Source organism: Vidua macroura, chromosome 2 (genome assembly GCF_024509145.1).
Source record: "Vidua macroura isolate BioBank_ID:100142 chromosome 2, ASM2450914v1, whole genome shotgun sequence".
Classification (NCBI taxonomy): Eukaryota; Metazoa; Chordata; class Aves; order Passeriformes; family Viduidae; genus Vidua; species Vidua macroura.
In genome coordinates, this window is record NC_071572.1 from 73,223,701 (window position 1) to 73,241,773 (window position 18,073).

Here is an 18,073-nt window from a genome sequence, read left to right on the forward strand (position 1 = left end):
TGCCTGAGGAAAATGGTACCATTTATGACTGACAATCTGGGTCAGAAAATGGTCACTTTAGTGATCTACTTCATGTACACGCTAGGAAAAAAAAAAAAAACAAAACAGCATAAAAACTGGGAAGATGTAAGTAATAATTTAAAAAACACAACCCTGAAGAGTTAGCAAATTCTGATCTTCTTCTGATGGAGATTGAGACTGTCAGCTGAGCTGGCAACAGGAGACTTGTCTGCAATGTCTCTAAAGTATTTGAGGAATCAAGTGATAATTGTGTTTGTAGCGATGTTAAAGATAAGTGTTTGGCCCCTTTGTGCATTGGCAGTCGATCTGCAGCACACCTGTGTGACCATGGGGACATAGGCACTTTTACAGAGCCACGGCCAAAGGTGATATTCGCAGGACTGAAGCAACTGGAAGTCACCTCAGGGCTGATACATGCTCCAAGGCATGACACAGCAGCAGATAACTCATGGCAGCCAAGCAGCACACTGTGGGGACAAAGAGGGAAAGGGGAATTGCTCAGAGCACAGCTGTCAGGGCCACTGGAAATGGTCAAAGAGCCAGTACATGGCTTTTTAATTCTTAAAAAAACTTCTAACGACCCATGGATAAAGTCTTCTGAAAAATAAATTTAGATGTGTATGTGTATAGAGAGATACACAGATAGATGGGTATTATCATTATCTGCTATTCTTGTCCAAATCTGGTCAAAGGCCAAAAGTTCTTCCAAACAACATGGTGATGGAAATTGTCAGCTATGACAAAATGCTGAGAAAATTGCTTTAGACTGTCATTTGAACACAGCAAATCAGTCCAGATGTTTGAGGTCTTAATTATTCCTCAAGTCAAAAGAAAACAAAACATGTAAGTTACCTTTGTCTCACACCAACAAAGAGGACTGTATTTCTGAAGTAATTTGCCAAGATCAGTTGAAGACAATTTAAAATCCTTTTACATGCTATGGAAATCAGAGAATGCCTACGGGTTACCAAATTTGTCTGTAGTTGCTAGGTAGGTGCTGTCAACTTAAATGAGTATAAAAGATACTCATTTATAAAAGGCATTTTCAGGGGCAAAATGACTTTTGTTACTCCAGTAAGACAGAGTCACAATTCCAGTAAGAGAGAGGTGGTACTGGAAGATTAGTCCATTAGTGTAACAGTAATTTCAGGAAATTGTGATAATAAAAGTCACTCAAGTTTCTCTCTGTGAAGCAACTGGATTACATCTCCATAGGTTCCACTGGTAATTGTAAGCACCGATACTGCTTAATCCCCAGTCTCCAGTTCTATCTGAGCACATGAAACTTGCAGGTGGCACAAGTCAGAAGAGCTCACATTCCTCCACTAAATGACATTTCCTACTGGCACTGCCCAAGATGGGGTACTAACAGTGGACACAAGACTGACACTGAAGATGGTGGCAAGTACCAATTGCCCATTTTATTGCAAAAAACCAGGCTTTTCTAGCAGTTAGCTGGTTATTGCATAGTTTTAAGACCCAACAAGCCCAAGTCAACCAATCAGCATACACCACGATGTGGACATGCAGCAGTCTCCGCAGCACATCTCTCATGTCTCCCTACCCCTATTCCAGCTGAGTCACTCTCCCATAGTCCTCTTCTACTTAGCCGAAGTAGCAGGCCTGAGCCATGATTTCACAAGGACAACAAGGCTGACAATTTCATCAGGCTTCACCTATATACAACAATTCCCCCTTTTCTATTTTTTATGCAAAGGGTTCATGTACCCTGATGTTAAAACAGTTTGCACTTGTAAGGCTATTAATTTACTAAGAGTATTACTGGTCATCTGCTGGACACAGGATAAGATACATGGAATACAGATAACAATCAATAAAAACCCATGGAATACAACCATGCCACTGACAAAGAGACTCACAGTATAGGAGAACAAAAGGATAATGTCCGAGGTCTCCTAGGAAGTGGAAATAAATGGCTACTGTTGTAAAGTTCATATGGTTGGAGTTCAGGGGCCGTGCTGTTTAGGCAGGAGGAAGTCCATTAGCTGGAAATGCTGACTTTGACATCACTGAATGTCTGTTTGGAAGCCTGGAACAGGGAATAACTGCAGAAGGTTAGCAGGAACACAATACCATGACGATGACATAAGGCGGCTCTTGGCAGGTGGCCTCTGTAAGTCTCCAGACACAGCCATGTTCTGGCAGTCCTACTTCTGCTCCCGCCTTGGCCACAAGAGCTGGATGCTGATTAGGTCACTTTTCTTTTCATTGGGCCTCATCCTCTCGGAAGCAATCGATGTTTGTCCAGATGACCAGGCAGCCACCTTCGACCTGCTGGCAATTAAACACATGCATACCTTCTCCCCTAGGTTAGTAAATCAGCTGGGCCTTGCCATTGCACATCCAATTGGGAATCTTTATGTAGAAACTTCTAGAAATTGGTTCTGTACATGCAAATCTTCAGAGCAGTATCGCTCTGCTGGGGATTACATTTGATGATTTATTTTCAAAAGTTCTAGTGTAAATATTGCATTAGCGAAATGTTCTTGAAGAGCTGTGTCCCTTTTTTTTTTATTTTTTTTTTTTTTGCAACATGCACATTTCTCACTATGAACATGAAGGCAACATGAAAGTAAAACAATATACATGATAAAGCAACAAACTCACACTAAGCAGACATAGGCAAGGACATACACTAAATCAGTAGCATACAAGAGATAGGATGGTAATTAAAAATGATACATTACCAATTCCCTAAATACTGTACTATCACCCAGAGTCTGCAACAGCTGACAAGCCTTGTTTTTAGTGAGGACATGAAGAACCATTCCCAGGTAAGGTTTCCAAGTTCACTTTAAAAGAAGCGTGAGTCCAAATTGGCAAGTCAAAGTGACTGGAGTATTGTTTTTATGCAGGAAACACCTGGGTTGTTCGGTGTACTTCCCAACCAGATAGAGCCATGGCTTGGCCAGAGCCAAGGCCTTAACTGGAAGGGTCTCCCTAACGTTCCTTAAAAACAAGCCTCTCCTTAACAGCAGCTAGGAAAGTTTCCTAAAATGATGGACGTCTTGCAGATAGTTATACAAAGATATGTTAAAGTTGGTAAAGCAGCCAGCTTTGTCATTTATCCTCAGTTAAATAGTATCTTATGGACAATACCTGTCATAGGAAGTCAGTGAATTCATGTTATGACATTAAAACAGAATAAAAGCAAGAAAGTACTAAACAGCCTATAACTAATAACAGTCATAATCTTGAATTGTTACTCATTCTTCAGTGTTACCTATGGAAGATAAACTGCAGCGATTGTTAAAAATAATTATGTCAATTAATCAGTGTGAAACATTTACATTCATAAAATCCTTGATGAAATTAAGGATTTAAGAAACCGTATCTTCACATATTTTACACAACTTACTATCTTATATTTTTAAAAAGGTGGCTACTAATGTTTCATCAGTTATTTCAGTTGGTTTTATCTCTATAACAAAATAATTTTATCTTGTAATTCAAATGAGCAGATATTAACAAAAATTAATCTTAACAGAAATTACCAGAATTTAAATTTACCAGAACCTTAACCTGCCAGAACTTAAATGTAACAGAACTTCAAAGTAACAACATGCAGGCAAACAATTGCTTCATAACTGAAATAGCAGTAACATGGATTTACTGGAGAGATTATAAAGGTGTGACAAATATGTTGTGATTTTATGCATTCATAGCGAGGATTTTTCTGGTGTAAGTAACTCTTTGCTAGAGTTTTGTTTTTGTTTTAATTTTGTTTTGTTTTTAAAGTGCAGCTTTACTCAGAAAATGACAACAGTGTAGTTTTTGGCAAATTGTCCTGCAAACCTGCAGCTTTTTGAGATTGCCAGTACAATAGATTTGAGCTTGGCCTTATAAAGGTCAATGGGACATAAATATTCAAGGCTAAAACAGTAAGAACTTATTTATATAAAAACACCATGAGTTTTACACAAGTAATTTGGTTAGGTTAGTGGGTGTGTAAGACTGATAAACTGATTTGATACCAAAAGATTCACAATAAAATTACCTCGTTAAAGCTGTGAGGTAAAAAGCAAGCGAACTGGTAAAGCTGGGATGAGTTTGTCTGCCTTTGCAGAGGAATTTCACATTGTAATTATAACTAAGTCTCGAACAGCTACTGCAGATAAAGTTCAAGGTTTGCCTGGAATGTGAGCAAAAGAATGTCTAATTTACGACTTGTGCCAACTGCAGGCTTGAAAGTTAATTGCTGTTCCGTTAACATCGACCTAAAATATTTGCTAGGAGGGATCCCCCGAATTTTCTAAGGAGGCACTGTATCTTACAAATATGAACCTTCCTGTCCACAAACTGAAACATTACCCACTTGCAAATATTTTTCCAGGTATGTAAGTTTTTAATTACCATGGTAATAGCTAACACCATTATAACTTAGCAAAGACTCAGTGTCAATTCAGTTCAATCAGACCTCAAATAAAAATTCCTGAAAAGGGAGCACACACTCCACACAGTAAGCTCCACCAATCATGCAATATATCAGTATCTCTGCCAAAGAACCCAGATCCTGCCATGCCACCCATATGCATCTCAGCAAGTGCTAGGTGGGGGGCTGTACAATCTGGGGGCCCAAGAGGGGACAGGGGAGCTCTGACTAACTGGGGGCTTTCAAGTCTGGGGAATCGAGGTCCCAGAGCGAGTGGAGTCCCATCAATGCCATCCCAGACATAGTGGTAGCCACTGTGGATACCAGGCCTGATGCTACTGTGGGCAGGGGGATCAATCCATTCCCAGGATCCATGTCCTGGATCTATGCTCAGAGTTTGTTATCTACATCTGTCTAGGACTCCCTGCTGCAGGTACACACAGGAGTTTTTAACATCAAGGTCTCTCTCATCTAAGAAAAAGGTACAGGGTTTTTTAACCTGTAATAAAAGCTGCTCCAATGTGGAGAAATGACTGTAGTATCTGTAAGGGCCTGCCTTGCCAAGCCACAGTCCATCTCATCACTGCAATCTAGTATCCTGGTGCTTTGGGTCTGCAGGGCTTTGTTGTTGGCCCCAGACCTCTTCCTCACCGTAATCCCATCTCCCGTCATTTGTAGGCAGAGAAGATAGAACGAGTTTTGGAAGGGGGGGTATTAAACGGGGGAGCTCTCATGAGGTGGGCGGTGACAGCAGCAACTGCTGCCTATTGACTTTTAATTGTGGCAATGAGTCCCAAACCAACCACTAGCCACATCGTTAGCCATCTTCTGGCTATTTCGTTCCACTTTGTAGCTGCTTCCCATAAGACTTGCCCTGCTTCCTCCCATGTTTCAACAAAAAAGGCAGTCTGTACATCCGCTCTCACCTATTTCTTTTGCATCAAATGAGCAAGTTGCGTAGCGCCCGCTTCTCATATTTGATACCTCTCTTCTGTAATATTCACAACAGAATGTTCCAAACAGATTTTTCTTCTGCAGATACTTGAGGCCCCATGTCTCTGTTCCCAGTCGCTCACCTGGAGTCAGGTGTCTGCTTTCTTAAATCATCCGGACTTTCAGGCTCTCAGGGCCGCCTGTTTTGCTTGACTGAGCTCCACCGCTAGCTGCTCTCAGGTCCGCAGTCTCGACCTAACATGTCTGTGGTCACCATCTAATGGTGGACACAAGACTGACACTGAAGATGGTGTCAAGCATCAATAGCCCACTTTATTGCAAAAACCAGGCTTTTCTAGCAGTTAGCTGGTTATTACATAGTTTTAAGACCCAACAAGCCCAAGTCAACCAATCAGCATACACCACGATGTGGACATGCGGCAGTCTTCGCAGCACGTCTCTCACGTCTCCCTACCCCTATTCCAGCTGAGTCACTCTCCCATAGTCCTCTTCTACTTAGCCAAAGTAGCAGGCCTGAGCCATGATTTCACAAGGGCAACAAGGCTGACAATTTCACCAGGTTTCACCTGTATACAACAGGGTACAGAGCTGCACGGACTGTCGGCCCAACCCAGGATACTTCTAATCAAGGAATGGTTTGGGTTGGAAGGAGCCTTAAAGGTCATCTAGTTCCACCCTTCCCCCTGCCATGGGCAGGGACACCTTCCACTAGATCAGGTTTATCAAAGCCCCGTCCAACCTGGCCTTGAACTCTTCCAGGGATTGAAGAGTTTGTCTGGGAAACCTGTTCCAGTGCCTCACCAATCTCACAGTGAAAAATTTCCCCCTAACATCTAATCCAAACCTTCCCTCTTTCAGTTTGAAGCCATTCCGCCTTGTCCTATCACGACATATCCTGATAAACCATCCCTTCCCAGGTTTCTTGTAGCCCTGTTGGATACTGGAAGGCTGCAATAAGGTTTCACTGCAGGCCTCACTTCTCCAAGCTGAACAACTCCAACTCTCTCCCCGCAGCCTGCCTTCACAGGAGAGGTGCTCCAGCCCCCTGATCATCTTCATGGCCTCCTCTGAACTCCATCCAAAAGGATCATATCCTTCCTGACTTGGGGCCCCCAGAAGTGGGCGCAGTAATGCTCTAAGGAAGCTGCATTTTAATAAGCATTTGACAATATTAGTCCGTTCACCTCACACCATCCACTTTTTGCAAGTTTTATCTTGATGAAAGTTCAAAAATGATTTACTGGAGATACAATTAAGTTTAGAACTGCAGGGGAAACTATGCTTTTGCTTTGCTTTGCTCTTTGTCACGGGACAGAGCTAGCGGAACACTCCAAATTGTGGCTGTACGTTTATAACAAGCACCTGTCACAAGGCTGTTTCTGGCACAATGACATTTAACTGCTGGCCTCAAAAGTGTACTGCTTGCCATTTCCAAGCATGGGATTTTGCAATATGAAGAGGTGAAAGTGGCTGAGTATTTTGAGTCACTAACCAAACCACTGCTAACTCAATAAGGATCAAAATTCAATATCCAAAGACTCTGAAGAAGAACTTATCTGAAGGAGGTAACCAGAAAGAGAAATAAATGAAAACTTCAGAGACAGCTAGTTTAAAAGAAAATCATTGGGAGAAAAGATTGGTAAATGAGTTTCACAGTTATAATGATGGGAGAGTGTTTGGGACTTTCAGTCACATTTTGCTCAGGGTGTTCATTTCCGTGGTCCAAAGAAACACTGGAAGGGTTTGGGTAATGCCGGGAGGCCTTGATTTCCCAGGCACAGCTCAGCAAAACAAGTTCCCACTCATGGTTGGGCCAGGCAGTTGTGGACACAAAAGATTTCTTTAGTTAAGGCACCAGCAAAGGCGATGCGGTAACTGAGGTGTATCACTGACTCGCCCCCAGCCTTCTCTGTCCCAGCTTCATCCCCCTCGCAGATCTCACCCGAAACTCGCGGCTTTGCCCTTGGAAAGCACAATTTTGCGATGAATGCCAGGCCCTCGCCGCCGGTCGGTGGCAGGGCAAGGTCCCGGGGGCGACGGACCGTGGGGGTTCCCGGCCGGCCGGCGCTGCCTGGGGGACCAGAGCTGCCAACTTTCTTTCTGCATCGCCTGGGCTCGCTGGGACGCCGCGTCCCCGCCGGAGGGGATGGGAGGAGGAGGTTCAGGCTGTTCGGCGGCCGTACCTGGCGGGGGCCGGGCTCCCCTCGGGGGGCCGGGGGGCCCCGCTGCCCCGGGAGCGCCTTGACCCCGCCGGCACCGCCAAGGTCACCGCCCCGACGTGTCCCCTGTCCCGCGGCCGCCGCTGCCCCGCCGCCGACACTTGGGACTTTAAAGAAGCTTTTCTTCCCCGGGAGCGGCGCCTGAGGGAAGGGGAAGGGGCAGGAGGGGGCAGGCAGGAGGGACAGGCGGGAGGGGCGTGGAGAGGCTGGCAGGGCAGGAGCCGGGCGGGGTGCTGGCTCCAACTGGAAAGGAACCGGTCCCAGCCCAGCCGGGGAGGCTGCGGGAGAGCCGGCAGCGCTGGGCAGAGCACGCCGGCGCCGGCCCCGGCCCGGCCCGAGCAGCCGCCGCCCGCCATGGGCACCGCGCCCCCCGTCAGTACCGCGGCCCCGGCGGGGTGGGCGGGGGGCGCAGCCGCGGGAGGGGCGGGACGAGGCTCTTCGCGGGGGAGGATCGACCCCGTGAGAAATGTGGGACGGGAGGACTCGGAAGGGGACCTGCAGCCTGGGCGGGGGTCAGGGAGGAGAGGGTGAAAACAGCGGGGCTTGGGGAAGATGGTGATGCAGAGCCGGTTTGTGCAGCGGGCATGGCTTCCCGGAGCCACAGTCTTACTGGGCGACTAATTCTGAGTTTGTGCTGTAGAGTGGGTCTGTGAAGGCAGGGAAGATGCCAGAAGGGGAGAAAATAAGACAATGTAAGCAAGAAGAGGAGCAGCAACAGAAAGAAGAGGAGCGGGAGGGTCTCATCGAATTCTACAGTTCCTACCAGGAGCTATTCCAATTCTTCTGCAGCAACACAACCATCCACGGGGCTATCCGCCTGGTGTGCTCCAAAAAGAATAAGATGAAGACAGCCTTCTGGTCCGTCCTCTTTTTTCTCACCTTCGGCTTAATGTACTGGCAGTTCGGAATCCTCTACAGGGAGTACTTCAGCTACCCTGTCAACCTCAACCTCAACCTGAACTCTGACAGGCTGACTTTCCCGGCCGTGACACTGTGCACCCTCAATCCGTACAGGTAAGAAATAGACTTGCAGAGATGTTGATTGCCTTGACTTTGATGAGTGCAGGATAAAAGCACATACTCTGGTTCTCCTCGTGGTCCTTGACTGCCCACTCTTGTAGCTGTGCCGGTGGAAAGGACGCTTTTCAGAGGCCTTTGCTGCTGCAGGGCACTCACAGTAAGGCATGTGAGCTTAGGCAGCTCTGCTTGGTGGTGTATTTAGCAGGCTGCGATGTAAACTGCCACAGGGCTAGAGCAGATTTACTTCTCTCCTGCAAGATAGCCTCCAGCAAGGGGTTAGATTTACAGCTGGTGGCAGGAATCACCCCAGCAAACTTTGCTGCATGTCTTATTCAGAGCTGTTTGTGTGCATCCAACCCTAAACGTGCTGGTCTTCTCTCCCCCCGTACAGATACAGCGCCATCCGAAAGCAGCTGGATAAGCTGGACCAAATCACCCACCAGACACTGCTAGACCTCTACGACTACAACATGTCTCTTCCACAAAGAGACTGGTCCACATCGTCCACACAAAAGCGTAGCTCAAGGAGCCTGCTCCATCATGTCCAGCGCCATCCTTTGCGGAGGCAGAAGCGGGACAACTTAGTCAACTTGCCAGAGAACAGTCCCTCAGTGGACAAGAATGACTGGAAAATTGGCTTTGTTCTGGTGAGATCCCTAGATACCCATGCCCTACCCACTCCAGTCTGCCTGGCTACTTTTGTCTTGTTAGACCCTTGGCCATGCCTTTCCTTAGTAGAAGTCTCATTAATCTCCACTGGCTTTTGCTAATGACAGATAAAGGTAGAGCTGAATCCTTTGCTCCATACAAACCTGCTCCCCAAATTCTATTCATGTTCATGCAGGCTCCAGGGGACATGTCCAAGTCAGTGTACATCTCTTCCCAAGAGCAGGAAAACCTTGTCCTTCCTGAGGGTACATCAGTCTTGCAGTTGCTTCTGAGAGCAAGTTTTATCAGCATCAGCTGCTGCATTGCCCAATAATAGCAAAGGAGAAAGTATTTGATGGTCCTGGGCCACCTGAAATGTGATCATGGTCGCAATTGCTCCTAGGTAGCAGCTTCCTCGCCCTAGGGTATCTGTGTTTGCATTTAAAAAGGCACTGAAGGACTGAAGCTAATCGCTCAGCAGCTCACTGGAGTTCCCACAGGATCACAAACTTTTCTGGACACACCCTGAAGGAAGGGCTCCCCACGCAAGAATTTAAAGCTCCTGGTTTTATACCAGGTAGAATTTATGTGCAGATTACCCTGTGCACCTTGCTGCCTCCTGGGTCTTACTCAGCCTCGCTTATTCACCTGGCGTTGCCCTTCCACCGAGGAGCTGCCCTGGGTTTTTCTTCCATCTGATCACCTGTTGGTCACAAAGGAGATCACACAGGAACCTGTTGGTTCCACAGGAGTCCTGTGGAACTCTTCACTTCCTCGGTTATCTGCCTGTGCTGAGGGAGCACAGCTTATCCACGGGCAGAGCCTTGTCTCCTGGATGAGAAGACTTCTCTGACACGGCTTTTCTTCTTCTTAACAGTGCAATGAAAACAATGACTGTTTCCATCAGGCGTACTCCTCGGGAGTGGATGCCGTGCGGGAATGGTACAGCTTTCACTACATCAACATCCTGGCGCAGGTGCCTGATGCAAAAGCCCTGGATGAGTCTGACTTTGAGAATTTCATCTATGCTTGCCGCTTCAATGAGGCAACGTGTGACAAGGCGTAAGTAGTGGAAACGCCCCTAAAAACGCTTATTTTGTGCCTGGGGTCGAGGGAAATCAAGGAACCCACATTAGAGAACCTCTTTTCCGAGGTGGGATCATTCCTTCTTCAGTTCCCATTTGAAAGGTCAAATGATCTTTCTTGAATCTTTCCTGTGGGTTTTGCTTATCAGGACCATATGTTCTGTGATCTGGAAGTATGAACCTCAAAGGATGGATTTGCCTGTTTCTGGGTTTCACACAAATTAAATAATTATACTGGTACAAACACCAGAGAGGGCACAGATGTACAGCGTAGAAGTATTTTTATTCTACCCTCCACAGAGGTAAAGTGGTACATATCAGCACATAAAGGAGTAGGAGGAGAGAGTTGATACAAAAAGACAGTGAAAACATATCACACTTTTCTCCTGCCATTGTTGGTCAAAAAGCCCCGAGCAGGTAGTGGAATGAAAACGATCTGCAAGGAGGGAAAAGGGGTAGGAAAATCTTAGGAGTTTCATCAGTATTAGGAAGTTAATACAGCAAATGGGTTTTTGCTAGCACTGCTAAAAACCCATTTGGGCTCTGAAAAGCAGCATGAAAAACCTCGTGTAAAAACCTGTCCAGCTCCAGGACATTTTTTATAGCACATTTTAATTGCTTTTCCCTGTTCATGAGAGTTTACATAACAAATACTGCCCATCTGCTGTAAGCCCCTGTCCCTGGTGATGGAAAACAGAGTTGTTACTTTCAGAAAGCCCTTCCCCTTGTTTTCGCAGCCCTTCTCACTCTGTTTGTGTTCCCCTCTCAGGAACTATACCCACTTCCACCATCCCTTGTATGGGAACTGCTATACCTTTAATGACAACAGCAGCAGTGTGTGGACATCCTCGATGCCTGGGATCAATAATGGTGGGTGAGAGGCACTCTTTGGTGAGTAAGGAGAACAGCTTAGCTCTGTTTTCCCTAGGAGTTATGGGCATCCTGCTGTGATTAGTACTGGTGGTGGCAGATTGCAGCCCTGCTCTGTCTCACCCAAGCTGCTTTCCCCCATGTGGAGACAGCTGTCTCATGGACGTGGCTGCCCCTCACCACTGCCCACTGAACTCTCTCTCCCTCATCAGTGCCTGATCGTTATGCTCTTTGTGTCCTCTGGACTTGTGCTGGCCCTTCCTGAAGTCCTCTGCTGTGAGCCACAGTGCTCCTGATCTTCACCTTCCCCATTTTCCCCTTCAAGAAACTGACCTGTTTGTGTTCCTAAACCCCCTGAAACCTCTCCAGACCAAATCTTCAGGCTTTTCTTCCATCTGGCTTCAAGTTTCTCCATGAAATTTCTCTCAATTCCCGGTTCTGTTTTTTCTAAGCCACAGTGATTAAATCCAGTTTTCACTGGCCTCTTCTGGAGCCTCCAGCTTTTTCTCTGGCCTCTCTCCAACCACTCTCTATTGCTGCCAGGCTTTGGTGCAGCCCTGGTTGCTGTCTGTCTTCTCATTTATCTCTTTCAGACTTCCTTCTAACCATCCTGCTCTCCTGTTTCTGCTGCACCACAGCTGGCCATGACTTCCCTCTCTCTGATATTCCCTCAGGTCTCTCTCTGGTGGTGCGCACCGAGCAGAATGATTTCATCCCTCTGCTGTCCACAGTGACAGGAGCCAGGGTCATGGTCCATGATCAGAATGAGCCAGCCTTCATGGATGATGGGGGTTTCAATGTTCGTCCTGGCATCGAGACCTCCATCAGCATGAGAAAGGTGAGCAAGCAGAAGGGGGGAAGAGCTGTGGATGGGAGGTTTAACTTGGTAGATCTATGGTGTGTGTTTAAGGGAGAGGGCTAATCACATGGAATGAAGGGAGAGGAAGAAGAAGAAGGGCTTGCTGGACTAGATGAGAAGCATTTGGCTACAGTTTATCAGTGAACAATGAAGTGGAGGCAAGCAGGGGGTGCTGGCATCCCGAGGAAAGCATAAAGAGCAGATACTGATGGATGAGCAGTGTGTGGTATGGGAGAGTGGGAAGAGGACAGCAAAGTGGAGTTGTTCTGTGCAGTGAGAGTTTGCTGTTGCAGGAGATGACCGTGCGCCTTGGGGGCAGTTACAGCGATTGCACAGAGGATGGCAGCGACGTGCCAGTGCAAAACCTGTACTCATCCCGCTACACTGAGCAGGTAACCCACGCTGACCCCTCCTGACCTTATTTCTCCACTTTCTGGCATGCTTCAGCCCCCTAATGGCCATGCCTTTCCTTGGGCTCTGTTAATAGTGTGTGATACAGGCAGCAGTGGGTTTGGTTCCCTTGATCAGCCTTTTCCACCTTTTGTGCCTCCCAGGTCTGCATTCGCTCCTGCTTTCAGCTCAACATGGTAGAACGCTGTGGCTGTGCGTATTACTTCTACCCCTTGCCCGGCGGAGCAGAGTACTGTGACTACACGAAGCACAAAGCCTGGGGTAAGTGGACAGCAGGGACAGTAGAGCTCATGCCCCCCTGAACCTGTTTGGTTCAGCCCATGTCCCAGCACATCCCATAATCTTCAATGAGCTTCCTGGTGTGAGACATTCAAAAGACAGTCTTGCCTTGAATGATTAGCCCCTTGTGGAAGGAAACCTCTCCTGGGTTCCCCTTGCTGTCACACACCACCTTTTGTCTAAAGATACTGTGAGCTTACCTGGATTTACTTTCTTTGCTGTTCAGGCTACTGCTATTACAAACTCCTGGCTGAATTCAAAGCTGACGTGCTGGGCTGTTTCCGCAAGTGTCGGAAACCTTGCAAGTAAGTTGATCATCAGTCAGGAAGGAAGATTGGAAAGTATTCCCAGAAGTGTTGGGAAGCGTTCACTGACGGGCAAAAGCTTGATGCAATAGCTGAGCCCCAACCTGGAATGGTATTTCTCCCATCAGGAAGTCAAAATGGCTGAGGAGCATGTGGGTTGGCTTAGGGGTGAGCTCCCAAGGACTGTGCATTCCACATGGTGGGAAGTGGGTGGAACTGCAGCATGGGAGGGAATCCCCAGGTGTGCCTGAGGATGGCCCTGTGGCTCCTACAGCTTAAACAGCTAACACAGCCTCCTCTTGCCTTGCAGAATGACAGAATACCAGCTGTCAGCTGGATACTCCCGCTGGCCTTCTGCTGTCTCAGAGGTAAGGATAGGGTGTCCTGGATTCCCAGCACTGCTCTCACCTCCCATTTAGTCCTTCCTCAACGGGTACTAAACCTGCAGGAGGTGATTGTGATCATGTGACACAATTTATTGCACTTTCATTTCAGGACTGGGTTTTCTACATGCTTTCACAACAGAACAAATACAATATCACATCCAAGAGGTGAGAGCCCCCTAAACAGAGACTGTGTCCAAACCAGAAACCATCCCAGTGGAATGTGTGTGTGAATGTTGACATCCAGCTATGTCAGAGTTAAGATTAAATCACTGATGGGAAGAGATCAGGCATGGGACCTGTGGACAAGGGCAGTGGATTTGAGTCAGAGTAGATACATAGTGAGACTTCAGCAAGGACTGGGGACCCAAGTGAAAAATTTTGAAAGAGGTCAGATGCTGATATAAAAATACTAAGCCCCAGCACTTGCTGTGTGTTCCAGAGTCACAGTAAGTGCTTGTGGAAAAGTGGGAAGGAGAGCTGTGCAGGAGCTTTTACCACAAACATTGGGTTTTACAGTACAGTGTCAGAAGTGCACTGTAAGTACCAAAGACTGTATTTAGTGCAGAATGAGAACTGCAGAGATGGGAGAAAGCCTCTGGGTAGTATGTGTGGGAGAAGGATGGGGGGCAGAAGGGGACAGAGACAATTGGACTTGGTGAAGAAATGCAGGGATTGAGGAGTTGGGGTTACTGAGTGTCATCTCTCATTCACAGGAATGGAGTTGCCAAAGTGAATATCTTTTTTAAGGAGTGGAACTATAAGACCAATGGGGAGTCTCCAGCCTTCACGGTACACACTTTACTACTGTGTCTTCTCTGGCCACCCATTCCTCCACAATGTCCCTCCACTGTGGCAAGCTTTTGTTCCAGCAGGATTGCTGGATATTGTCTCTTTTCCTTGGGCAGGGTGAGGGGAACCCCCCCCACCTCCAGCCCCACAGGGAAGAGGGAACGGGCAGGGAGGCAAAGTCTCAGATGAGGGCTGTTGTCACTGCTCTTTCTCCATCTCCTGCAGGTAGTGACTCTGCTGTCCCAGCTTGGGAACCAGTGGAGTCTCTGGTTTGGATCCTCTGTCCTGTCTGTGATGGAGCTTGCAGAGCTGGTTCTGGATTTCATTGCCATCACCTTTATCCTGGGCTTCCGCTGGTTCCGCTCTCGGCAGAAGCTGCCTCCACCGATACCCCCTCTGAACAGTCAGGATAACGCTGCTTTCCATGACGAGGTACCAGCTCTCTGTGCCCCACATCGCTTCACTGTTGAGGCTGTAGTGACCACGCTGCCATCCTACAACAGCCTGGAACCACGTGGGCCAAGCAGAGACGGTGAGGAGGGACACGAGTGAGGCAGCAGCTTCTTCCACTGTTCAGATGGCTGGCAGCTGGAGCAGAGGCTGCACACTTTGTCTGTGGGGCCTGCATTTCCTTCTTTCTCGGGTGCTGAACATGGACCACAGCAAAAGACTGCTCCATGGTTGGCCTGGGCTCATTGCTTTCACTTCTGTAGGCACATTCTTGAGTCTCATAAAATACTATTGCTGTGGGATTACCAGGGATGAGAGTTGATCTAGTGTATGTATGGGGGAGATGTCCTCTCGATTTCCTTATGCTCTGTGCGTGTGCACACCTACATGTGCAGGCATGCTTTCTTTTCCCTCCAACAAGGATGCTGCCACAGTTCTGGTCTGTCATTAATTAAAGAGGTTTGGCAGGTGTGACTGGCCTCCTCTGTGGTATGACAAGGAACAGGAATGGAGTCTCAGCTGGGGCACAAATCTCTCCACAGGCTGAGCTTTGTTAAGCTTTCCCTAAACTGGTTGCTCTTTCCTCATTCTTCATCAGCTCTGATCCCAAGACTGTGTCACCTACCCTCTCCTCCCCCAGAGGAGAGGCTACTTGAGACAAGAGCCACTGGCACGATCTTAATCTGTATTACGCACAATACTCTGGAGAGGTGCTCGAAGCTTGCTGCCACTCCCAGGTCTGTGACAAAACACCCCTGGCAAAGTAAAGGCTTCCTTTTCAAGCTGCCTTTGTGGCATTGGTAGATCTTGGGTGTCCCCCCCTTCCTTGGGATACACCATACACGTACATCCAGCTATTTGATTGTTTGCCAACAGCTCTGGGACAAATCAATCTCTACAATTTCTTGACCCTCCCTGCTTTCTTCCTGAGGGAAACAGTTTGGCAGGATTAAGAACACCCTCCAAAAATTCCACGTTATCTCTGCTGCAATGGGATCCTGCAAGAGAGGATCAGAGCAGCGCAGGTCATGCCGTGCAGGGTCTGCTTCTCCCAGCCCTTGTCTGGTCCGCCCACAGAAATTCTGCTGAGCCTCTTGTTCCTGAAGGAAGCACAGGAAAGTACTGCAGGCTTTAATCAAAAGTGCTTCCAAGGAAAGCCTTAGCCTATTTGATTGGACCATATGGGCAAAAATGGTCCTCAGGAACTAACTTGGGGACCTTTGTATAAGAGAACGCGTTTCTTGCGGTGAGCTTGCCACACTCTTTTCTTACAAATACTCAGACTTCTGCTGCAATGGTGTTTGCATTGCACTTTATGGAGTATCAAGAGAGCAAGGGTGATGTCCCTAAAAAACAGGATTATCCACTTCACAGACAAACAGAGATACCAGAATTTAAGCAGTTTAGGCAAACACCCGTGGAACCCTGTAACCAATCACACTGCAAACAGCCACTTTTGAATTTAAAAACTAGTTAATCATAACAAAAGAAAAACTGAAGCTATTTTAAAAATTAAGGCAGATGCACTGCCCTTGGGAAGTTGGAGGAGTTTACTGCAATATCTAAACTGTTGCCTAATTTTTCCTTTTGAGATGCTAAACACATGCTGGTTGTACTGCTCTTGCCTTGATTACCTAAAAGCACTTTCCAATTCCCAGCAGAGAGTGATTTATTCTTCTTCACATACACACACAAATGCTATGTTCTTTACTGCACAAATATTCCTGGTTTTACAAATTTTATCCCAGTGCTCAGCTGATAACTCTTGTTTAAAAGTGAAGATAATGTCTCTCTGCTAGGAATAGAAGCAAGTAATTCGGGAGGTGTCCTTCAGCAAGGGTGGCAGCCCAGCAGGAGGGAGGGGCCTGCAACAAGCACTTAAGAGGGTTGGGAGCATGTATTCCTCCTTGGAGGCCTCCACTAGAAAAAAAAAAATCAGAGCTTCTGCAAACATGAAAAAATCCATTTCTGTGTCTGATTTTAAATGAAGTAAAAAAGAGTGAGCAATGAATGAAATCTCAGAATTGCCTCTGTGAAGGTACTTTCATGTTCTGTAAAAACACTGCCCAAGAGGCAGAGGTAAAAGCTAGGTTTAGTTGCTCAAAGTAACTTTGGCCACAATTAAAATACAAAAGGCAGGCAGGATGCTGCACCCAGTTCTTGGTCATAAATTCAGTACTGCAGACTGATGCCTTGGGTGTTTTCTAGCATATGAATGAGCAAAAACCTGACACTGGACACAAAGCTGTTTGCTTCACTAATCAAGAAAGGATAAAGAGCAGGTGCAACACCTAAAATAGTCTTTGTATACCATAAACATAAGGTGATTCATATGGTAAGCATGATATTTCCTCAGTATCCAAAGAGTAAGACACAATTCTTCACATCAGAGAACCATAAATAACCTTGTAATAACCATAAAATTGATGACACCTGCTGCATCACGCATAGTCAAGTGGGTGATTAAAGCAAGATTAATCAGAGACATAACTACTTGAAACAGTAAGTTCTCTTCATCATAAAGAATTACAGCTGCAGAAGGTGGTGATTTATTCCATGGGAGAAGCTTGAACCATATCCTATCTGTTCCATAAAAGTGTTTAAATGCCAAAAAATGGGCTTTGACTGATGAACTCAAAGTAATGGCACCATTCAGGATAGCTGTAAATCCAGAGTAAAAAGCCTGTACATATATGAAGAAGCAGTTATACATGTTGATAAATAGATGAACCCTCCCTGCCCTGTGAATCAGTGCAAAAATTGCCATCTTGGGAGAAATCAGATGCTTGTTCCAGAAATAATCCCTACACTTCTTGTAGGCTGGCAAGACCACAAATGAGCTCAGCAGATGTATAGTGAGCTTGGTCTGGCTGAAAACAAGAGGCAAGGCCAGCAGTGCTAGAGTAAGAGCCAAAAAAATGCAAGTGCTTCACTGAGAATGTGAAAAATTGGAGAAAAGGGAAGAAAGTGTGTATGTAGGGGGATCTGCAGGTCAGCAAAAGGCAAATTAAAGGTCTGAGCTGGGATGAATTTGTACAAGAGGAGAAAGTTGAGGGGATGTAAATGCTCAGTAGTCATGGGTGTGCTAGAGGCATAGCAGAGTTATTTTGAGGACATGGAAAACATGCAGGGAACAGCTGAAGGTTGTGTCTTTTTGGACTGGGAACAGATGTCAAAACTATTGTTTTTGCATAAGAATTCAGGTAATAGAGGAAAGGCATGGAAGTACAACATAAGTGTCTAGGGAAGCTAGAAAAAAAAAAAACAAGAGAACCATCACTTTGGAAAATAAAGAATATATTTAGAAGAACTAAACCCTGCTTGCTAGAGGGCTTGAGAGAAGCTGGACAGATAGGTCAAGGTGTGTCTGCACAGACTGAGGTC

At 46.6% G+C, this 18,073-nt stretch overlaps 1 protein-coding gene across 2 annotated transcripts; it reads left to right on the top strand.

The window, feature by feature from the left end:
- The first annotated feature begins 7,408 nt into the window (after nucleotides 1–7,408).
- On the top strand, nucleotides 7,409–15,163 carry SCNN1A (sodium channel epithelial 1 subunit alpha). 2 transcript variants are annotated; one of them, XM_053970721.1, is made up of 13 exons: nucleotides 7,409–7,632; nucleotides 8,228–8,601; nucleotides 8,999–9,254; nucleotides 10,133–10,317; nucleotides 11,110–11,210; nucleotides 11,885–12,048; nucleotides 12,363–12,461; nucleotides 12,624–12,741; nucleotides 12,986–13,064; nucleotides 13,375–13,432; nucleotides 13,560–13,615; nucleotides 14,164–14,239; nucleotides 14,465–15,163. In XM_053970721.1, exons 2-13 carry the CDS (start codon nucleotides 8,252–8,254, stop codon nucleotides 14,789–14,791), a joined length of 1,869 nt encoding a protein of 622 aa, XP_053826696.1. In that variant the 5' UTR covers nucleotides 7,409–7,632; nucleotides 8,228–8,251; the 3' UTR covers nucleotides 14,792–15,163. The 2 variants fall into 2 exon arrangements, with proteins under 2 accessions (XP_053826696.1, XP_053826695.1); XM_053970720.1 differs by lacking the exon at nucleotides 7,409–7,632 and adding an exon at nucleotides 7,820–7,959.
- The last annotated feature ends 2,910 nt before the right edge of the window (nucleotides 15,164–18,073 follow it).

Excerpts from the sequence above, each read along its gene's own strand:
- SCNN1A (XM_053970720.1), top strand. Across the intron at positions 8,602-8,998 it reads TGCACCCTCAATCCGTACAG|ATACAGCGCCATCCGAAAGC; the intron begins GTAAGAAATAGA and ends CCCCCCGTACAG. Across the intron at positions 11,211-11,884 it reads GATGCCTGGGATCAATAATG|GTCTCTCTCTGGTGGTGCGC; the intron begins GTGGGTGAGAGG and ends ATATTCCCTCAG.